We start from the raw sequence: 23,386 nt of genomic DNA, 5'->3' as shown, positions 1-23,386 counted from the left end.
TTCATTTCACTTCGTTCCATTTTGTGTTATGGAGCCAGTCGTGGAACAGAGCTCCCTCTTTGTATCTGCTCAGCAGACAGAGCTGGAAGATGGTCTCTGGTTTCCCTTTGGCTCTTTGTCTAATAAAATCTTGAAATAGAAAATGTGAAGGCCGAGAAGAATGTTGGTGTTGAAGGACAGCGAATCTATCTGGAAACCAGGAGATTGGAAAGATTAGTACCAGTCATCAGTAAAGCATCTGCCTAAAGAGTTTTTGTAGTCTTAATTTAGTCTAGAAAAGTTCTGTTTAACTGGGAGCAAATTTGCTATATTAAAGCGGGAGGAAGCAGTGGGTAGGGAAATATGAAACTGGAGGAATGTACCAAAATATGAATATGTTTAGGTGCCAGCCCGCATCTTTATTTTATACTTTGATTTGTAAAGTTGTAGACAAGTCATGGGAATAGCTTGATATTTTTCTGTTCACATTTATAAAAACATCTAGCATCTGAAGATTGTCTTCCTCCTTCTGTCTTTACGGTTATTTTAGAGCCATTAGGCTACCTCTGAAAACATAGGCACAAGGTTCTTGGTGGTTGAAACAGCCTTAATTAAACAATGAGGGGAAAATGCATGACTCTGCTTGTAAGAGAAAGGGAAGTGTAAATTCTTGTTTGTTCTCAGTAAAGGGAAGTAAAAATATGACCTATAAATGGAATTCTTCTGGGAACAAAGAACTGTGTAATTAATGCCATCTAGTTTGGCAGAAATGCAGTTGTCCAGAGTTACTTGCATTTAAGATGTCAGTTGTAGGGTGAGTTGGCTGATGCAAGCTGTATTTAGTCACACCAAGGAGCTTGTTTTCACTTAGCACCAGCATGATTCTCTTCTGGAAATACACATTTCATTTATTAAAATAAAACCCATTAAAATGGTATGAGGGCACTGATGTTGGGTCAGCAAAAACCAGGTCCCTGAGTCAAGTACTTCCCTGGAGAAGCTTTAGGACCTTGAGCCCTTTTGTCTCCTCACCCTTATACCCATCTTGTGCAATCCTCTGTTGCCAGAAATGGTGAATTCAAAACAAAATAATTCTCGCATGCAAGAGTCCTGTAGCATCTTGTTTGTTTAATGTATGCCAAGAGAATTTCAGCTTGGCCTATCTCAGGGTGAAACTTTGCTTTAACAGAACAATGGTCCCTTAGCATTAGGATTTGAGTGCTTTGTCCTCTGAAGTGGTGGCACAGGGAATCAGAATGCTGTCTGTTGGCACCAAAGCAGTAATATTCAGCTTTTGCTGAGAGCTGGCTAATATTATTGCCCCTGTAGATTTCATGCAACTTCTGTCATGACAACTTTGTTGTGATTTCTCATTTGATATACCAGTGGGCCTTTTGTGTTGATTGCAGGCACACCTTACTGTTCTGGAGCATTTTGATCCAAATTTGTTGTTTAATCAAATTTAGTGTATTTCTGCTGCAAGAACTTTTTTGCATTTGGTGTATTGTCTTTTCATGTTGTTCTTTAACTTATGCCATAATGCACATGTGCAATGGAAGAACCTTGGCATATAGCGGAGGATTGTGTATGTACGCAAGCAATGACCACGTTGCAGCAATATGAAATTCCTATAATCCAGAAGGTGGTCCAGGTTCTAAGTGTTGGGAAGATCAATCTTCCCATGTCTGTTTTGGGGTTTTTTGTTTGTTTGTTTGGGCGGTGTTTTTTTTATTTTTGTTTTTTTGGGGTTTTTTTGCTAGTAATCTGCTTCCATGGTTGACTAGTAAGAGACTTAGACTTCTTGCCCAAAGGTAATGGGGAAGAAGGGTGAAGTTGCCAGGAAACATTAATAATGTAAACAACAGCATAGGTCTTGAGCCTCTGAAGTAAGGAGTGTCTTAAGCCACTGTTGACTTAGCATTTTGCAGGGCTGGGGCTGGAAAGTGCCTACGCAATAGTGTCTGAGCAGGTGATAGAGTTTGAGAAGTGTGTTACCTCCCTAGTGACAGCATGCTCTGGGACAGGATGCTGTGCAAAAGCAAGTGTGGTCTATTGCATAAATCACTGGGCTGGTAGGAGCTGATTTTGTGCTGCTGCATGGCGTAGATAAATTACTTCATCTCTCTCTTAGTTCCCATGTATAATGGAGCTGTCAAGCTGCTGTGAAGCTGAGTTCATTAAGGGAAGTAAAAGCACTTTGGGGTCATTGGGTGAGAGGTGCCATTAAAACACTGTTACCCGTACGTCATCACTTGTGAACCCAGGGACAAACTGAACAGAGGACTTGCCTTTCTGCTTTGCTTCTGCTGGAAAAAAAAATCTGATAAAAATGCGTTCCCACCCACCCCCACAAATAAAACAGTCCATGCATTTGTAGTGACCCTAACCTGAATAAAAGCCTTTGGAGTGTTGCTTTTAATTAAGCTTTAGCTCCTATTACTGAGCATTTTTGTTTTTGTTTTGTTTGTTTTTATTTTTTTGGTTTTTTTGTTTTTTTCCCCTCAGAGTGAGGAGTTATGTTTTAGTCCCCAGTACTGGCTCAGATTGGGAGTTGGTGCAGATGCTTTGCTCAGCTTTAGTACTGAGCTTATTTGGGAGGGACATGGTTTTGCTTTGTGGTGTTCCCCTCAGCCCCCACCTCATTGAGCTTTTACAAAAGTGTCAGAAAACTTGCTTCAGGCAAAAATAGATGAAAGATCAATGCTGGGTCATATCTATATGCATCTCTCACTAACACTTGTAGCAAGTGCTCAGAGAGCAATGTGTTGAAGGGTATGCATGTTCTGCTTCCTCTTGGGTCACTCTTCCTGGTTCAGCTTTACAACTAATTCTTCTTTTCATGTTGTTGGCACACTTTCTTAAGCAGCACCCTTTTATCTCAAAAGGCTTGGAAAAACAGGCTGGAATTGGCATGTACAATGGTTCTTCCCTGCTTATATATAGGCATACCTGAGAGGAAATGCAGTTGACGGACAAGTAGGTTGTGTTCAGCAAGGACAGCTAACCTGTCCCATTCACTGCAACTTTTTATGTAGTAGAGCTCCTTCCTCTCACCTCACTAATCTTTCTCTCATGTAATATTTTATACTGGATTGCCACATCTGTTTGAAGAAATCAGCTGACAGGGTAAAGAATTACTAGGGGTGAGCTTTCAGATATTCAGACCCTGGGTCTCCATTCTGCCTGTCTTCACAAAACTTAGGGCCCTTAATCACTGACTGTAGTCAGTGGTGAGAGACAGGTGCATTTGCAAAGCCTTCTGAGGTATGTATATCTTCCTTAAATGCAGAGGGAGTTAAGACATCTTGTCTTGGGTGGTTTAGCCATTTGAAAGTTGTTGGGTGAACCTGCATCAAGTGGTTCAATGAATCTTATATCCAAAGTGAATCAGGATGAAAAGTAGCTGCTGTAATCTTGCAGAACAGGAACTGAGGAGGAACGAGCCACTTGATGGTGAAGGTGGGAGGGGTATAAGCAGATAAATGCACACTTACCTAGTTGGAAGACTCTTCCTCAGCAGATGAGACTGATACCATTCTTTGCAGAAGTCAGGATTGCAGCGCCTGTAAATGAACGAAACTTTCCAAAGTGGCTGTTTCATCTCAGTTTCTAAGTGTTCAGCTTGAGATGTTGGAAAGTAGCGTGGCGAGTGTGGAAAGTTACAGGTGGTGACTTTCTTAGCTCAGGAGACAAAAGCTTTTTAAATTCACATTACTTGGAGGTTCAAAACTGCCAATCACCCTTAAAAATTAATTAGGAACTGAAAACCGTGGTCTTGCAGTGTCACTTCCTGCAGCACCCAAGTTTCCCATGCAAATTTGCTCTGTGAGTGAGAGCTAATTGGATCACAGCACCATCTGACTCTGCTGTAGACAGGAGGGCAGCACTGAGTGTGGGTGACAGCTTCTGGGTCCAGATCCAACAGTGGTCGGTATCCAGGTCTTCCCCTCTGGTTCCTAGGCACTAGATGTGTTATCCATCGGCATATTGGAGGTAGCCATGTCATAAGGAATCTCCTTTTTGATCCTACTTTTATGAGTTGAAGTCCTCATGCTCATGTTTAAGACAACAAGGAGTTAAGACTGATTTGTATTATCTGGTAAGCTTATCTTGGCAAAAAAGGTGGAGGGAGAGGGAACTCGAGAAGCAAAAATTAAATGTCAGCAGAACTGTGACAGACTTGCATTCCTGTTTGGCAACTTGCCATGGACCTAGTAAAAAGCAAAATTATTGGCACAGTTACAGTGGAACAACCAACTGACCTTGCCTGGCTGAAGGAGTGTTTCTGGTTAACTGTTTAGAAACCAAAAAACTATCTGGTGGATTCACATTTTCAAAGCAAGGATACAGAAACTTGAAAATTGACAAACCTTCTACAAATCCTTCCAACTGTTTAAGAAAAAACCCAAACACCCAGAACACTTGACTGCTTTCCATGGCTACAGTTCAGTGTTGTGTTTTCATTGAGAAGTAATGACCGTCTGCACAGCACTGCTGCTAATGGACTGTTAATTCCGGTCTCTCTCATGGTTTGTTCACCTTGCACATGGAGAAAGCAGTAGAAAATGATGTGTGCAGAAGTGTCCCTTTTATCAAACGAGAACAACTCCTGTCAATGTGGGGTCAGTAACTGCCATAGGCTCCTAAGAGTATTTCCACCCATGTTTGTGGTGGTGGAGCCAGCAGAAGGTATTTTGTATGGACGTTGCTCCTCTGGCCATTTGCAATAATCAGTCTAGGCCGGCAATATAGGTTATGTTATTTGTGGTCTGCCTACGCTGATAGTTTTCCCTTTTAATTGAAGATGCTGTATTGCAGCTGCCCTGGTGGCTCTTGTGGGGTGTCACAGTAGTGTGAGGATAGAGGAGGTAATGATTTCTGGTTTAGGAAGGTGGGGTGAATGCTGTGAGAAGTGGCTTGCTCCCCAGGTGTGTAAATCAACCATACAGACATGGCTGTGATTTGGTTTTGGATTACTTAGGCTGGTGGGGTGGACAGGCCACTCAGAGGCAGGGGAGCAGCTCCCTTCCTGAACTGGGACTTACCTGTTAGTGGTCGAGAAACTTGTCTGTGGGGTGGAGGCTGACGTGACGGCTTCGGTTAGTTCTGGGGCAGGCCAGGCACAGGAGGGAGGGAGGCAGGCAGGCAGCACAAGCCTAGCCTGGGAAGAGATGACTGGGGTGCTCCGAAGGGAAAGGAGACATGGAAGTTGCCATATGGGCAATCGGGGAGCCCAGCGCTGTAAAGCAATGATAAGGAGATGAAATGTAGGTGAGCTGTGCAAGAAGCGGTGCCTGAAAGGAGGCTGCGGCTTATACCTGATGGCCTAAGAAATTCTGTGTGTCCTTTTTCCCTTTCTGCTCCCTGTGGACCTGCTCTAGACCTGAACGCTTTCTTCCCACCAACTCTTTCATTTTTTTGTTACAAAACACATCATTAAATCTTGGGGAAACCATATCAATGTGACGTCAGTCCTCTTGTGAAATGTGGAGTTCCCACTGCTGTGATCCCGAGGGGAGTTCTCAGTATATTCATCTCCCTTTCCACACAGTGCGTGGCTGGCTGTGGGGCCAGGCACCCGTCTGAAGAGGAAATAAGCCAAGCAAGGGAATCTGACATCAGTAATTTTATTACTGAGGGTGAGGACTCACTTCCTGGACTCCTACCAGGGAATCCACTGAGTTTTGTAAACTTTATTTCTAAAGTAGGATGCACTTTGGGTTAAGTAAAGAAAATGTTTTGCCACACTCAAAATTTGATGGAGTGCCTCTTGTGCTCTCTTGTCACGTTTGCACAGTTGTGATTGAAATCCTGGGAGTAGCGTGTAGGAGTCGCTACCCTGCGTTCAGGTACGTATGGCTCAGTGTTTCACTGCTGCCAGATGGAGCTTGTGCTTGGTGTGTTCAGTTTGCTCCACTTGAATGCTTAAAACCTGAAAACTATTTCAAGTCCTGCATTATGGTTCTGTTGCATTTTTCTTCAGGCTGAAGTTGTGACAATGCCTAGGAAGCACGGAGCTCAGGGACCTTACCTGGGCGAACCAGCTGGGTTTTGTCTGGCTGATTTATTAGCGCTGTTATTTGAGGCCTTAAATAATTTTACATTTGCGTTCTGGCTCTGTCATCTGGTTGAGCAGTGTGATATTCGAGTGTCTCAAACTAGCTGTCCTTAAACTGCTGAGAAGATAAGAGATGTTGCCTGGTTGGATTTGGAAAGTTACACTGAATATCTGATCTGTGAAGGAAAGCTCCTGAATGTGTTTGTCTTCTCATCAACCCTGCTAATGCAGGATAGTAGGTCAGTGTGACTGGCAGGTTTCTACCCTCTTAATCCTGAGCAGCTGGAAATCTGCCCTGCGTTTGGGAAGGCTAACAGCTGCTACTTCACAGATGAACCGGAAAAAAATCCTTACCTGATTCATATTTAGTGCTCTGTTACTTATATTTCCTGCAGACTAGGTGGCATCTGTAGCAAAACCATCTGCAAGTACTATGTTCTTGGCACCTTTGGATAGTAGGAACTAATTTTTAGCCACTTGGTTGTTGAAATACCTGTATCAATAAATTCTGTCCATATATGTGCCCCCTCTAAAAGTTAGACCTCCTGTGTCTATCTGTGCTTTCTATGCCTCGGTGAACGGGTCTAGTTATTTTGGGTTGGTATTTATACATCCTACATTTTCATTTTATGTGAGCACTATTCTGTTGATGGATTATTAGTTTGTATAAGTTGTTGATGCAAAAACTGTAACAGGGCTTCTCGTCATTAGTAGAAGATGTGCCTTGGAGGGCTGCATTATTTAGATTTGTTAGCTGTGCACTGTAAATTAGAGGTTCTTCCCTCTTCTGCTTTTCTTTCCAGAAGTAGAAGAAAATACTGGTTTCATCTAAGTGTTTTGAAGAATTTATCTAGAAGAGGTGAAGAAAATTACTCTCTTGTTTTGGTGTCTCTTTCTCTCGCTCTCTTCCACCCCACAAAGCGTCCATCAGTTCTTAGTTATTCTGGATGGCAGCAATATAAAGCCAGCTAGCTGTTCAACCTCCTCTCTGGTAATTGTCAACAATGCAATGACCTAATTATTTTCCCTATCCTTCAAGAATGTTTTTTCTTGTTCTTTTTCTGTTGTGAAATACTAGGAAGTGTTGGGCAAGTAGGTCTGAAATATTGGAATAGTAGGGTAAGTTGGTGTAGAAATGCCCTCTGTTCTTTGGAGTAACAAGGAGAGGGCTAGGGCAGGAAAGTTTTGGGGTTTTTTGTTAGATGTCAGCTGATTTAGGCAGAAAGAAGTGATACAGGTGATCTGGCTATTATGCTTAGCCACAGCCACAGGTACAATGGGAGATGCTGGAACTGGTGGGAAGGTGTAAGCAGTTCTCAAAGGGTGCTGGGATGTGAAAATAGAGATGAATTCCTTCTTCCTCTGCTGTTTGAAACTTGATTAATACAATTTTGCATCCTCTTCAATTTGGAAAAACCCAAGAGATTTAGATTGTGGGTTCCTTTGCATAGCTGTAGCACTTTGCATAGCTATTGCCAAAAGGCAAATCTACAGCATTTGAAAAAACGGTAATTTAAGGGAAAGATTGCCTTGCTTTGTTCTCTCTTACCGTTTCCCCTCCCAATCTTTTCTGGCCACTAGTAAAGGCTATTTCAAGAGACTGTAAGCCACAGACAGGATCATCTGTTAAAAACAGTACCTGGCATTTGAGCCTGGGTGACTTGAGGTCAGGGTGATATCCTATGTACCTGTTTTGCGTGGTGATTGCTTAGGGATGACTGCTGAAGGCAGCACAAGTCTTGCAACTTTGGGGAAATTGTTCAGCCACCCCAATCTTTAGTGTGTACAGTGGTCTAAATATGTGGGAGTTTGTTATGAAATGATAAATGCTCATGCTAGGGGCTGCTGCCAAAACAAATCTGATGTGGATGTTTGTTACTGCCTTCTGGGTGTTTCGTTGTATCTTCTAGTAAAACAGTACGAATTTATGAGCTCTTGTCTGTTCTTGCTGGAAAAGATTATCTGAAGAGTCTTAATTTCTCTGTGGCATGCGTGGGAACAGCTCTGTATTGACTCAGTTTCTGTAAGAAAAGTCTCTCAATTGCAGCAAAGTTGCAGTTCTACTGTTAGAAGATAATTTCACTGCTAGGATGTGGAAGAAGTGTCTGTCTTTTTTAGCTGTGTCTGCTTCTGATATTTGTTTTTTCACTTAAAGGGTGCTAATGGTTTGTTCTCAAAGGAGGATTTTATTGCTGTGCAGTGAAATTGAAATTTTGTCTGTTCCTGCTGCTACCTAGACCTTTTCCTTCAAGGAATGGACTTAGCCCTTCATTTGTCCAGGACACCACCCCCAACTTTTTCTTTCAAGTGAAGCAAGCCTGTTATTCACACCATGCCATGGAGACGTATAATTCCATGAGGAAAAATTTTGAAGGGTCAATAGATTAATTATCTTCAACAGGTCCCTTAGGAAAATGACTGTCTCAAAAGTAGCTGTGAGCATGCTGTCAAAGACGTGCAAGGTCAGCCTGGGCCTTTCTTCCAGAGCATGTCCCTGCTATTGAGGATGGGCAGTTGCTGGTGGGTGTGAGACTTTCTGGGGACTGGCAGAACATGTCCAGAACAGCCATCACCCAGGTGAAACTCCTACCCATGCAGCTTTTCTTTGCTTATGTCAGTATCCATGCATGCACAAGGTGTGCTTTCAGAACCAGCCTGACATTTTCTTGTCGACCCTCTGGAAACTTCTGTGAACAAATATTTGCTGTTTTGGTGGCAATTAGGTGAGACAATGATCTGGTATTTCTCCTGAACATATCTGTTGCATCTGTATGTGCTGAACATTTATTATTTTGGATAATCAGCAAAATCCACTGAGGCAGGCTGTGTAAATCTTGCAGCGTGTATTTGTGAGAGTTTGTTCCTTGCTTCTATATTTGGTTTCAGCAAAGGAGACTGCTGCCAGGTGCAGATGAGCATGCAGAGCCTCTGTAAACCTAGAAACCAGCTGTAAACCCTAGACTCACTGAGTCACTGCCTAAGCTCTGAGAATGCAGGTGCATATTGGGGGGGAGGGTTATCTTGGTATTTTTCTCTCTCAATAAGATCTTTTACCTTGGAGAGAAAAACATGGACATATTCTATGATCCTCTCTTCCAGAAGGCAGCAGCTTTATAATTTTGGCCACTAACAAGTGCACAACTAACAAGCAGATGGCAGTGAGTGCCCAAGAAGGCTGTCTGGATGGTATTAGGATGAAAAATTTGTCATATTCTGGTGCCATAGCATTGTTAATTAGTGTGAATAACTCCAGGCAGACCAGCATCTCACAACCACCTCATGAAAAAAGAGGGAGGGCCAAAAGGCTTGGTGTAGTATCTCCCATACAATCTCTGTGCCCAAATGAGCATTGCCTCCCTACTCCTGTGAGGCAAGGAGTTAGATCGATTAAAAACAGCGAGGAGTCTAGTAGGTTTCAAATGACTGAGTGCACAGTGGCAACGATTGGCTCAGAGATGATATTCTTGCCCTCATTTCACAAGATTCTAGTGTCCAGCCTAGATGGGAGCCACCAGAGAACAGCGAAGGGCTGGCAGCTGATTGTTCGGTCCAGTCCAGGATTGGTCTTAACAGCGTTTAAGGAAATTGTATGTTTAGATACTTTCTTTCTCATTTCCTTCCATAGCCCCTAAAGAAGGGAGGTGGGATTCTGTCTTTGAGGTGACCACCTGTCTGTGTGCTGGTAACAGAAGTAGCTAATGAAGTGAGCTGCTGGTTGTGCCCTGAACTTCTTGTCTCTTGGAACATGGCTTGTGATCCTGCCTTAAGGGAGTTACACATATTGCCTAACTTTAGCACAGAGCTAGATGTCTCTCAGAACATGCTTTGTAGGTCTACTCTGATTTCCTGGGCCTTTTTATAGACTACAGGTTTACCAGAAAATAAAACAGAGCCAGGAGTTGGGTCAATTCTATAACAATTGAGCTGTTAGAAGAGGAGGGGTGGATGCATGGATGAGACAAAAAAGCCCAGCACAAGAACAAGACGCCTAATCAAAAGCAGAGACTAAGGGACATCTGGTCATTGTATTCCACAGGCATTTCATTAGTTATGTAGCAGGGAGGAAATGGTTTGTGCTCCAAAAAGCTCTAGCAAGGCTTATTTTCACGTTCTCTTCCCTTTGCCTTCTCCACCCAAATAAAAATCTTCAAATCTGCTTTTGAAAAAGCAAATTTTAACCCGTGTACAATTTTATAGCTTTTCAATAAACAGCTTAAAGAATACAAGGGTGTTTCAGACTCTTGAGAGACTGTATTTTCTGTCAGTGATGCAAACAATCATCACGGATTAATATACAGCTCACAAAAAGCCTCATAGATCTGCCAAAATGAGATCACTCCTGAGGCTTTGGATTTTATAAGTTGTTTATAAGCATCTGTACATGGCCCATAGCAAGAAAGGGTTTCTGTTTTTTACTAACTCTCTGTTCTGGTTTGGCTTGGAGTCTTTAGTCTGTAGGGAGAGGGGAAAGGAAGGTCATGGTCCTTAAAAAAAGCAAACAAAACCCCTAACCGCACCACTATTCTGATCATTCAAGAAAATAAATGCATGGGTCTGAGAATCTAGGAGAACATTCAGCATCACTGAAAATTTTTTGCAACCATGTTCTTTGTTTTTTGATAAAATGTAAGAAAAAATGGTGGTATTTGATAGAAATGCTGGTTGTACAGGACCTCTGGAGGTCATCTGATCCAGCCTCCTGCTCAAAGCAGAACTGTCACCATTGCTGGATTGCATCAACCAGGGCTTTACCAAGTCTTGAAAACCTCCAGAGATGGAGATTTATAACCTCTTTGGGTAACCTGTCTGAGGGTCACACGGCCCTCTTGGTAGGAAAGATTTTTTTTTTTTTTTTTTTTTTTTTTTTTAATGTGCAACCTGAACTTCCAAGCTGCCATCTGTGGCTGTTGCTCCATGTTATACCATCCAATGCTGTTGAGGAGCATTCGTTCAACTCTGTCATCTTTGCAGCTCCCCTGCAAATTTTAGCTGGCAGCTAATTAGATTACTCCTTAGTCGTCTTCTTGCTAGACTAAAAAAGCCCACGTCCCTCAGCACTCCTTGTAGGAGTCATTGTAGGCCTCTGGACACTGCCTTGACAACCCTCTTGAACTGGGCGGCCTGGATGTAGTATTCAGTGTGCAACCTCACGACCACTGAGTTGGGAGAAATGATAGCTTCCCATGATTGGCCAGCCGTGGCCCTCTTAATGTAGCCTAGGACATGGTTTGCCTTACTCGCGATGAGAGTGCACCTTTTCAGCTTTTTCAGCCTGGCACCTGTTGTAATGCGCAGGGCTGAACTTCCCATCTGTGCTGATCATGGGATTATTCCACCCCAGGTGCAGGGCTCCATACTTCTCCTTCTTGAACCTTGTGAGGTTTCTCTTGGCCCAGTCGAGTTTCACAAGGTCCATCTAGGTTGAGGTTCTGCCATTTGCCTTTTCAACCACCTCCTCTAACAGTATGATGTGCAGATTTGCTGGGAGTGCAGCTGTGCTGGTATCAAGATTGTTGTTAGGAGGTTGAGCATTATGGGCCCTTGTGTTGATGTCTGGGCTGCTGCTCTTGTTACTGGCTGCCAGCTGCATTGAAACAGTTTTCCTCAACTGGAGCCAAAATAGCAGCACTCAGTGGCTAGTTACTGTGAATGCCGTAGCAAGCGCTTACTGCCTTCACCTTGTAGGCTTCCGAATTACTGAACCCACTGCAGTGGTGGGCAAGATAGGTATGCTGTGGTCAAGGAGTGGTGATCCTGCTATCCTCATCCCTGCCAGAAGCTTGTGCAGGATGCTGCGGTGCAGTCACCGTGATCAGAGTGATCCCTGAAGACAGGCAGTGCTATGGCAGCTCTGGTGGGTGACTGGTGGAGGAAAGTTCCTGTTTTAAAACACATTCCCTGTTGTACTTTGCACAGCAAATTAACTGTGGTATGTTGTTAAATGAATGAGAGGGGGCCAGAATGGAAACATCTGAAACTCGCTTCCTTCTGAAGAGTGTGACTGGAAGCCAGTTAATCGTTATCTATTTGGTAGTAAGCAAGTAAGTGTTTGCTGGTAGCAATTAAACTATTGTTCTAAAGATTAAGGAGTGGGAGAGACATTGGTTTCACATAAACAAACAAGTGTATTTTAGAGCAAAGGCCTTGGGCCAGCACGTGATGTGCCAGTGCCTTGTTCTGAGCAGCAGCTGTGTGTTCCCTTCACGCGCGAGCTTACAGCGATTTTATAAACAGAGATTGTTCATGCCTTCTATTGGCAATAGTGCAGAGATGCTGAAAGAAAGTGGGCGTCAAGGCCTTGGCAGCGTGATATGAGATAGGTTGACCTGGCTAAATGAGAAGCCAATTTTTAAAATATTTGAAAACAACTGATCTTTGCTGACTGTCATTTCTAATGGGAAATTTGCTGGTTGTGTTAGTGATGCCCTTTTCATGAATTTACCAGTACTTGTGGTCTGGTCCCTTGGTGAGGGAGGCTGGCCAAGGAGAGAGATTCTGTAGCAGGCTTGGCCCCACAAAATGTACCCTCTGCATCCATTTCTGGCAACCTGGCTTGGCCATTAGCTGCGTGCACATGTGCTCATGGGTCAGAGGTTGGGCAGTGTCTACCAGGGTGTACTAGGTATCAGCTAACCTCAGAGGTATCCTATAGCTGTGTTGCACCGTGTTTCGGTGTCAGTGATGTTGTGCAGTCTCATATAACTAGGTAGGCAAAAACCAAAACTGGAGATTAGATGAAATGAGGAAGAGGAGTATATGTCTTGGTTGATGTTAACGCAGAAGATTCAAGCTATGTGTGGTAGGGTGGGAAAAATCCTCTATGAGGTCAGCTGGGCAAGGGCTCTGATTACAAAGGGGGATTGGAGCAATAAAAGCTATGTGGACTAAACAGAAAATTGTATTTCATAATTAAGGAGTACAGGGTTTTCTGCTTTGAAAGTGGACAAGCAGATGGGTCTGTGCTGGCCTGAAAATCTGTCTGTATGCTGCTGCCAATTCCAGAAGAATGACTGCACTTTAAAAAGTGCCTGGTTTTGTTTTCTTCTATTAGTTTGCCATGGCCTAGCTTTTTTGTTTTCATCACTGTCTTTAGCTAACATAATCCAGCAGTTGTGCATGGTTCCCTTCTGTGCAAGGCCCTGTGTAGACAGAGGATTGCCCATGAGGGTGCAGCTTTTATCCCCCCAAAAGGGATTTGTCGGGACTGAGCTCCTTTCAGCAATACATTAATAGCTTGCAATTATGAACCCCGTCAGTACCCCTTTAATTTTACATCATTGTTTATTTTAAAAGTTGACATATTTTATATTGCAGTGCTCCATTTGCTTCTGTGAGTGCTGCTACTGCGTGTCACCTCGGAGTCTTTGGGAGCTGGCTGGGAAGTTCAGGGCTGTGTGTATCGGAGCCAGGGAGATCAGTGGTGGATGAGCTGGTGAGAGGAGATCATCTGTGTGGAAGAGCACAGGGTGGATAGTGGCAAAGAGAGAGCTCTCAGCCATGAGGGGAGGTAGAGAGGAGGGGGCTGAATGGGCAGAGCAGGACTCTTGGGCATGCTGCTTGTTGTAGGGAAGGGATTTACTGTTCTGGGAGACTTGTTTGTAGCAGGTTGCTTGTAGAGTACTGAGTTGCAGAGGAGGGATGAACACAGTGGCAGAAAGAGTTGGTGCTCTGTGTGGAGGCATGTGACAGAGACTGCTGTGATGGTGGGATTCTCCTAAGCTGAGATCTCTGTGGCTGCTTAATTGCATTTCTCAAGTGGTCCCATTTTATATTTTATGCTAATAGGGGAAGGGTCTGCAGTGGTGAAGACATTCAGTTGAGTTTCCTGGCAGAAAGCACTGATGATGAGGCACAACGAGCTCCCGGTCACTGTGGCAGTGGGAGCTGGGGCACAGGTTCCCCAGTTCCCAAGGTGTCAAGGCTTTCTCATTTTCAATAAGGGGTTTCACTGGCCTAGCTCCTTCTGACTTTTTTGAAAGAGATGCTCGCTTTTATATCGGGTAGACTCCATCAAGCACCAGCGATATGGGTGACAGGCAGAAAGTTGACATCCCACTTGCCTCCAACCTCCCTCGGAGCTTTTTGTCCTCATCCCTAGTACGTTTTCCCTCGTGCTACCTCAGGGCTAAACCTCTCTCAAGGCGAACACCAGTTTGTGCTTGAAAGCAAAATAACCTAGTTTTCAGCCATTCGTTTGAATTTTGAATTCTGGTCTTTTGAGAGAAACAGCCACTGTCTAAAATGATGACGTTCATATGCAATGTCAGGAGATTGGACAGAGAGGTGAGCTCCTGTTGTTCTCTGCGGGTTTTAAAAACACAGGAAGAACATGGCTACTCTCTCTTCCATCAAACTGAGTGACCTGCAGGCTTGAGACTGAGAGCGTGAGAGCAATCTATCGGTGATGGTGCAGAACAACTTGTATGTGCTGGAGGGAGTTTTAAATGAAGGCTAATTATTGAGTAACTGTACTAACTAAAAAGTATTTGTGTCCTTTTTCACACTGGCAAAACCACAAACCTGTTGATGTTTCTCTAATGACTAATGTATCATTCTTTACCCTAGCATTTGGCTTTTTTCATTCCCAGGCTTTCAGTAAGTTGCTTAAAATAAGTCTGTAGACTGACTTCAGATAACTGTTGAAGCTAAATTGCTATTGGACTAGCTCTTTTGCTTAAACAAAAAACCATTTTGTGTTCCAAAACAGTGTTTCCAAACTGCCATTGCAGAGTAGCGTTCAACAAATAACCACTGGGAGTGAGTATTTAAGTACGGTTTTGTTTCAGTTTTCCATTTGCTCACACAGTTACGGGGCATGAAGCTGAACGTGGCCAGAGTTATAGGCCTGCCTGTTAACAGCTTCAGCTCTCAATGTCCTACAGGTCCAGGTGCAAGTTGAAATCTAGCTGAATTGTAAATTTAGCTTCTGGTTTTCTTATCATAAAGAACATTTTCCTGCTGCGCAGCCAATCGTGCTTTAGAGGCTTCATCAGAAGAGCTACTAGTACTGCAAGCTACCACTAAATGTTGTTTTCCGTGGGGATTTAGTAACGCAGCTCCTAATGCTCTGCAGACCTTTTGCTGGCTTAGATGCGTTGATCCCTGACCCGGGTATCTGTGCCAACAGAAACTTTCAAGTGCTGATGCAGTTACGGTGAGAAAACTGTACTTCTCCTGTGCTCGCATTGCCCCTGGGATCTGGTTTTACTGGAGTTTCGAAAGCAGTTACTTGCTGGTGCAGTTCTGCCTGTGCTAGGAATGGGTCGCCAGTCTGTCTTCCTGCATTTGTAAGTTGGTTCTTGCACGGGCAGGCCTGCTCCTGCAGCAGGGCAGCCATAGAGCTGAAGCATTCACTGGGCTTTGACGGCCTTATTGCCTGGAAGTTATTGGGACCTGGCTCCCTCTCCTAGGGTCTTCCATGAAAATCAGTCCTGCTCTTCCTTCCAACATCCTCAGCACTGTTCTGCAGTACTTGGTGCAGGCTCTTACTAGAGTCTTGCATTTTTATTTCACTTTTTAAAATCCCATCTCAAACTATTTTTATGGAAAACTTTTGGTCTTTATTTGCATTTGATCGCTTTACTAGCATAGGTCAAACTTACTGGAAGAAAAAAGAAGTTGTGAATTTTCAGAGAATTCACCAGAAGATATTTTGGGGACTAAGATTCAGGTTTCTTGCTGCGTCCTTTGTTGGAAGCTTAGGTTGAGCCTTGTTTAAAGATCCTCCCATGGCTTTCCTGTGCTTGGTGGGTACCATGATTTAAGTTAGTTAGTGGCTAAATGAAAATATTCTTTAGTCAGGCTTATTCTGAATTTATAAAATGTATTAATGCATTTGAAACAGGCAGCTGGTGACTGGCGTGGTGAGGAGATGCAATGTGTGGGTTTTTTTCTTAGTCTTTCTAAGAGACCATATTAACAATGAATTTACACCAGGATGCTGTTTATCCACTAATATTGGCCCAAAGCTCTGTGCTGTTTTGGGATGTGCAGTGCTGCATGGAAATGAACACTTTAATGCCCTGGCTCTTCATGAAGGCTTTAGGCAGGGTGGTGTGGTGTAAGCTGCCTGAAAGCAGCAAAGGGCATGGTTAGATGAATTTCTCTTCTGTGGAAAACACCAGCAGCCACTTCAGAAGGAAATGCATCAAGGACCTTGGTTGGAAGGAAATTACTGCACTGATTGTGATGAATTTGATTTCCCTCTCCAGCTAGTAGCTGAAGGACCTCTGACACATAACTCCTATTTTTCCACAGTCACTTTGGAGTGAAGTACCTCTCTGTGTGATAGGGGGAAGGAAGTAAAAGAGCTTGCTGCTATTTCAGGACACTGTGAGGGAAACTTAGCGTGCTTTATTTCCTTTTGAGACTTGTGTTTAAATTAGGAGTCCGTCTCCCCTGCCATGGGGCAGGGAGGGAAGGGTTTTTTCCATTACTTTTACAAATAACTGTGGTGTCTCAAGTGCGAAACTATTTGATGCAGCTGGTGTTCGGGAGGCATAGCCAGCTGTTTGCTGGAGAAATGCACCATTGTTCTACTTATTTCCCATTTTGTATCAGGGATTTTTAGCCACTTCCCAAATGACCACCATTTCTTCACACTAAACCCTCTTCCTTTATTCATAAGACTTCACCTTCCTCAATTTAGTATTCTGTATGTCAGAGTCCTTTCCCCCGTTTCAGCCTAAGACTCCTTCTCCATATACCATGACATGTACAGTTTTATTCATTATTTTGTTCTGTCAGTCATGTCTGGTCTAAGACATTTCCCATAGGTATAAACTGGGTAATTCCAGTTTATTTTTAAAAAAATTATTGAAGTGTAAATGAAAACTGTCTTCACAGTGCTGGATGTTCAATTAATTGCATGCGAACCTTACATTTGAAGGGTGGTGTTTCAGTGCAAAACAGCTCAAAAATACTACTTTAAATAGAAATTTATAAAATATGTAATGTAGAAAAGTTCAGGTAAAAATTCTACTTTTGAGCTAAACAAGGTATTTGTGCATCAACTTCAAAAGGACTCTAGGGCAGTAAAGTGCTGATATAGTTAAGAGACAGCAAACGAACACAAAAGCTTCAGAAATTAAAAATTTCTGATGAAGGAAAACAATGTGAAACCTGCATGTTTGAAAGCCTGAATGTTAAAATTGCTAGTCATTCAGTGATAACTAAAAAGAGAGGACATCTCTATCTTATTAAAAAAAACCAAAAACCCAACCAACCAAAACCCAGCCAACACCAGTAATTTCTTAATGGATATTCTTTGTCTATTTGTTGTAGAGTCACCTATTTTTGAACATTTAAGACTTGTCACTGGTACTAAAGTGCAACGCTGCAGACTGCTGAACTCTGTGATGACTTTTGTCACCACGGTACTACTGAAACCTGCTGTATGACTGGCATTATTTCTGGTTTATTGGCTGCTCTCCCTTTTTGGTCTGAATAGGCAAGGGCTTGCTGCTGCATTAGGGACCCTGGAGGGCCGTTGCTCAGCTGTGAAAAATGGAGGTGGCTCCAACCTGCAAGATGGGATGTGAGCATTTTACTTTAGGACTGTTCAGAGTGGGATTTGGATATTGTGAGAGCGTTGTTAAAACCTTCAGGAGAGATGAAGGTGGTCTGTAAATGCAGTGTCTTGGAGAATTTTTTTTGGTCCAGAATAAAAGAGATCACAGCTTATTGGTTAGATAGCTTCTAAGCTGTGCTTGCTTTTCTGGGAAGGTTGTATGTTGTTTTGGAGGAGTCTTTGCTCTCACGGCAAGAACCATATAGTTCACCAGAAGACTCTGTTCTCCCCTGCTTCCATGCAGACACTTGAAAGTGCTTCCCTCAAGCTCAAACTTTGTGTTATTTTGCTGAAAAGAAGCAGCAGTTTCCAAAGGACATAGCAGGGCCTTTATCTGTGTTTTACATGCATTGCAAATTCCCTTGGTTACCTTCGTGTCTGTGTACTGGGGACTTGCTGCACCAGTTGTGTCCCAGCGATAGCAAAGTAGGAGAATGTCCAAAGAATTAGCAGCCACCTTCTCAGAAAACTTGTTTATGCTTTATAGCAACGTACTACATCCAAAACATTTCCTCAGCATGATCAATGGTGCACCAGATAAAAATCCACCCTGACTAAACTCAGGGAGTGCCGTTCTCAATGTGTTCTTGACATGCTACAAGCTTGCTATTGCGTTTTCTTTTGTTGTGTTTCTCAGTGATTAAACCTACATCATAAGGTATTTATCTCTCAGCCAGGTGCTTATTTGTAGGCCATCAGCTGTGTGGTTTTTTTGACTATGAACACCATGAGACAGTTCTTTGCAAATTACCTGTTTGGGTGGGAACTGCTGTCTTGGCAGTACTTACTCCAGTGAGGAAATATGTGTCACTGCCAAGTAAAAGGTTGGGAAACATGAACGCTGGAGTAGTGTTTTTTAAAGTCCCGGGATTAGCGTGGTTGATCTTCTAAAGGTGACTGTGAGGGTTCCTTTGTGTCTGATCCCAGCTTCTCTTTTTATAGGCACAGCTGGAAGCTCAGAGGGCGACTCAGGATTTTCAGAGGGCCACTGAAGTGCTGCGTGCTGCAAAAGAGACCATTTCACTTGCTGAGCAGAGGCTACTGGAAGATGATAAACGTCAGTTTGACTCTGCCTGGCAAGAGATGCTCAACCATGCTACTCAGAGGGTAATACAAACTTGCCCCAGCATCTGTCTTTTCCATATTTTGTGTTCTCTGGTGGTGTATGAGGCTTAGTTTCTAAAAGACCAAATTTTTATATTGGTCCAGATACATGACATGTAGGAAATGAAGCTACAGAAAATTATGAAGCCTAAGGTTAAATGATTTGGGCCTTGGGCTGCTACTGGGCAAGTATAGTTCTCTATCTGGCTGTGCTAGTAGCCAGCGGAGTAGGTCTCTAAAGTTTTCTTTAACTTTTTAAACTTTTTTTTTAATTACCATCTATATAATAGGGATAAACAATGTCTTAAGGCATATCTGCATTTGGAGTTATGCCAGAATAATTGCATAGGGATGGCTATTCCTGAACACACGTGTTATGGAAACTCTTACTCTGGAAAAACAGGGACATGTTCCAATTTTAGTATAACCTGTTCTTAGTATGAAATAAGTTGAACAAGGCACTTCGCTTCAGAAATGTGTGTTTGAATGTAGAACTACTCAAAAATGTATGTTGCATTTTAAGCTTGCACACTGCTCTATCCTGAATTAACTTTCAAATTTAGACAAGGTCTTACCTCCTTTGTAAAGTCTTTTTAAATCTACAGAAGAGATGCACTGTCTAACAATGAAAGGCAGTATTAATTTTAGCAGCTGTCAAGAAGAATTTTTCTGTCACTTGCTGTGTCTCTCTTTTCCTGTTTGTTAAAAAAAAAGGGCAGAAAGTTTTTTTTTTTTTAACATGAAAGGACCAAAAATCGAAGTTAAAAACCTTTGTTCTGTCAGAGTTCCCTTAATATGCCAGTGAAGCTGAACTTGCTATTCCAAATATGCTAGCGTGCCATATAATGTTCGTATTGTCTTGCAGTCCTCAATGCAGCAGCTCTGTTCTGTTGCAGAAGCTTCTCAGTTATAAGAAAGCCTCTATTTCAGAGTGAATTGTAAAAACCAGCTGCCTAATGAAGAAACAGGGTGTTGGCTGTGTGTAGGGGGGAGATGGAAAACCTGGTATATATTAAAAAAGAGAAAACAAACTCCAGGGTCTTGTTTGTGTTATTGTCCCTGTTATCATTAGGTATTTCAGATCTGGTAACCTCTGTGTGTTTCTGAAGGGAGCCCCAACTTTGCAGTGCGTGTGCGCCAGGACACCAGCAGCTGTCATTTTCCCTAGTTGTTATCCCTGTTCAATATGAGCAAAGTCCAGAAATGCACACACAATTTTTGATTCTCAGAATAAATAGGTGAGAAAACTGGAAGCATCGAAGGAGTTGCTTAGAGCTCCTGACTGCTAAACTGCTGAGATCTGGTGGAGAGTGATAGCAACCACGTATCGGCTGCCTCTCTCTGGCTGGCATAATGCAAAATTGTGTTGGGGTGGGTGAGGAAAGAAATGCTAGCAATTTTGACAGTTCAAATGGATTCTTCTTTTCCTTGGATATTTCAAGGGGATCCCTGTGTCCTTCTATAACCCTTACTCCTTCCCTGACAGTCTGTGAGAGGATTACACCTGAGATGGGCAAACCCAGTGATTTAGAGCAGAAGATGGCTGCTGACAGTGTTTGGTGGAATCATGCTGGTGGTGTTGATACGTATGATCACTGAATGCAGAATATCTGCTTGTTGGAGGACTGATTCAATCCATAATGTTTCTGATGGTTACAGCTGAACAGTAAATAGGAACCTTAGGTTTATTTACTGCAGTTATAAAATCTCCTAGACACAGACTGGATTGTAGAGAGCAGCTGGTGGCTCCTTGAATGGAAAGTGTGTTACTCAACTCTTCCTGGCGCTTAAAGTAGTCTGGGTAAGCTCAGTTCCCAGAAGGCACCTATCTGTACCTTTCCAGGGTACAGCAGATTTTGAAAGTTATATGGAAGTTTGTCTTGTGATTTTCGTTGGCCATACTGGAGGTCTTAAGGCTAGGGCCAGAGCCAAGAAGGGTGAAAATGCTGTTGGAAGGCCTGAGTGAACAGACCCAGCATTAGTTTGTTTGGAGTGCTTGACTGGATTTTATAACTTCTTTAGGAGCAGAGTGAATACTTCCTTGGTTTCATGTGCATGTGATTAGTGAAGTGCTTAGTGTTCAGTGAGGTAAACAGAATAATTGGGGTCTCGAGGAGCAGAAAACATCATCATTCCCTACCAAGCTATGAATGAAAACAGGCTGGAGGATGAGATCTACTAGAACAAAAGTTCTTGACTGCCACAGTGTTGCTGTTAACTTAGATCGTTAACTATTAATTACATTAGAAATTACTAATGGCAAAAACCCTCAGCCTTCACCCTCAGAAACAGTTAAGAAATAGAACTTCTCTACTTCCACATACAAAATCACTCTTGGAGGAAGTTTTTATGCTCTAGTTGTTTGGATTTGCTAGCTTTTTTGCATGTATTTATAAATGATAGTTGTACTGGGCAGAGAATAATCTTGCACTGGGCCTTGTACAGCAATGAATCAAGTGCAGAAAAGCACCTCTGTGCCAAATGTTGAAGTGGGCTACTAATTCATTTGTTTCTCTATTGATAGAAATGTCAGGCAAGAGTAAAGTGTTTTTATTTGCTTTTCTTAGGCAGAGGTAGCAGGCTGTATTGAATTAATCTGAAATTTGGAACAAAATCCTAGCCCTGTAGCAGCTTGGTAGCTGACAAACAATGCAAACACAGAGCATAAAGGAAAAGGGTAAGGAAGAGAACAAACAAGACACTTATGTTTTATACAGGCATGTATGGAAATACTGCCAAGTTACTTTTGCACTTGACCCAATGGATGTGGACAAAGACTTGGGTTCCAGAGTACCAAACAGGAAATGCTGTTTGCAGACCCTCGCTGGGAGGAAATGGAGATAAGGGTTGCATGTTGTAATTGCTTTTTGATTTCTTCATAGATTGAAAAGCTATTAACACTATTTTTAATGTGATAGTCTAACAGGTTACTGTAAACAAGGCTTTTGTAGCCACTGATATAGAAAATCATATAATTAAACTGATGAGAAATGGGAGAGTTACTGAAATTTTGCTTATCCTGGGTGGGCTGGAAGCAGAACACGTGGAAGATGTTTTTATTCATGGAGCAGACAGGACCAGCATGAATAGGTGCAGGGAGTACAGGCTGTCACTCAGCAATTTTTTCACCTTGCAGTTTGAGCTATGTTTCCAAAGGAAGCTGGGTGCCTAAATAGGAGCTGGATGCCTGCCTGTGAAGATGCAAGTAATCCCTGTAAATGTCTGTGCTTGAGCTATGTGTTGACCACAGTGAAGCACAGGACTGTGAAGCGATCGTGCAAGTCAGGCAGGTGCTTTACCCACTTCTACTCTTAACTTGATGTGTATTTTTGGGTAAATTCCTGTGTTTTTTTCTAGATGTTCATTTCTCCACAGATCTGAGGTAAGTGTAATGACACTTAGGCTGGGATTTAGCTCATCAGTTTCAGGTGTCTAGAACATTACTTTGTATGTCCCAGTTACTTGCCTAAACTTCCCTTATAGTCAGAGGAGGTCTGATCAATAAGTCGATGGTGTCTGGAGAACAATTCATGTGACCAGAGGGGCAAGTTCATTGTAAGATGAATTCTCTGTTGGTTATAATGGAAATGTAGTCACATAGCTTGCACGTAGACCGGTTTGATGAGCTTTTAAGCTGCCTGGAGGAGAAAAGTACTGTTCACTGTTAGCCATTGGCTTACGAGATTTTTGGTAACTGCAGTTTGTCTTTAAAATTTTGAGAAAATGTTTTTGGGAAGTGGAAGTGTGTTGCCTCTCTGGTAGTACCTTGAATTATAATGCTGCAGTTTGGGGTGCAGAGAGCAGGGCTATAAAAGGGCCAAAGGATGGAGAATTTTGGAGGGATGAAGGAGAGAGATCTTTACGTTTATACTCCTGTTGAAAATCATTCATAAATGTGTACAAAATGAAAGTGCTGACAGATGTGTTACCTCAAGTTTGAGACAAGCTGGAGCAGAAAAGATGATCGTGAATTTCAAGAGAAATTGCTAATTTCTAATTGCCGATGCAATGCAATCTGCAATCTTAAAAAGGTTCTGCTTTTACAGTCTTTCCTGAGATATGTTCAGTTTATAAATTCTGGCAGGGAGAAGAAATGTTTTGGCTCTTGATCATGAGACATTTTAAAAAGGAAGGGATGAGGGGAGAGTAAAGAGGGAGGAGGCATGCTCCCTCTTGGTTTAATTTGGCTTGTGAAGCTCCCTTTGATATTATACTGTGAAGTACCATCTGTCAGTGTAAAACACGTGGGTGCTTTCGTGATGTAGAGAGAAGAGATACTTCCTGCAGATAGAAATACTTGGAGAAAAAGGGGAGGGGAAGTCTGTGAAAGAAACAACAAAAATATCCACATCCTTCCCTGCCCTAATCTCTCTGTCACTTCACCCTGGAAATGCAGGGGTTAAATGCAATCCCTTGTATTGTTGATTCTGTCCTCCTGGTTTACTGATCTTGCATTGTCTCTTACCTCTTTTATTTCTAATTCTTCCCCTAGAAAAGCCATCAATTTAATTTTTTGAGAAAGAAACAGTTGTCCAGAGTAACTCTCTGGCTTAGATGGTCAGCTTTGCTGAATTTCACTGATAGATTTTTCTTTTGCATCTGTTGTTATTACTGAAATTTTGCCTGGAGTCCATCTTTGACTTCATATCATGCAAATCTTTTGGGCAGAACAAAGC

The 23,386-nt window shown here is 42.6% G+C and overlaps 1 protein-coding gene across 2 annotated transcripts in view; it reads left to right on the top strand.

The window, feature by feature from the left end:
- SH3BP5 (SH3 domain binding protein 5) overlaps positions 1-23,386 on the top strand; it is an 87,640-nt gene that overhangs the window by 14,810 nt on the left and 49,444 nt on the right. For both annotated transcript variants that reach the window (XM_076331086.1, XM_076331085.1), the window contains exon 4: positions 18,549-18,713. In XM_076331086.1, coding sequence (XP_076187201.1) covers positions 18,549-18,713 — 165 coding nt within the window. The remainder of the gene's footprint in view (positions 1-18,548; positions 18,714-23,386) is intronic.

The sequence above is a fragment of the Aptenodytes patagonicus genome, chromosome 2 (genome assembly GCF_965638725.1).
Source record: "Aptenodytes patagonicus chromosome 2, bAptPat1.pri.cur, whole genome shotgun sequence".
NCBI classification, from domain to species: domain Eukaryota; kingdom Metazoa; phylum Chordata; class Aves; order Sphenisciformes; family Spheniscidae; genus Aptenodytes; species Aptenodytes patagonicus.
Note: the sequence above shows the minus strand (reverse complement) of the source record. Positions and strands in the feature narration are given on the sequence as shown.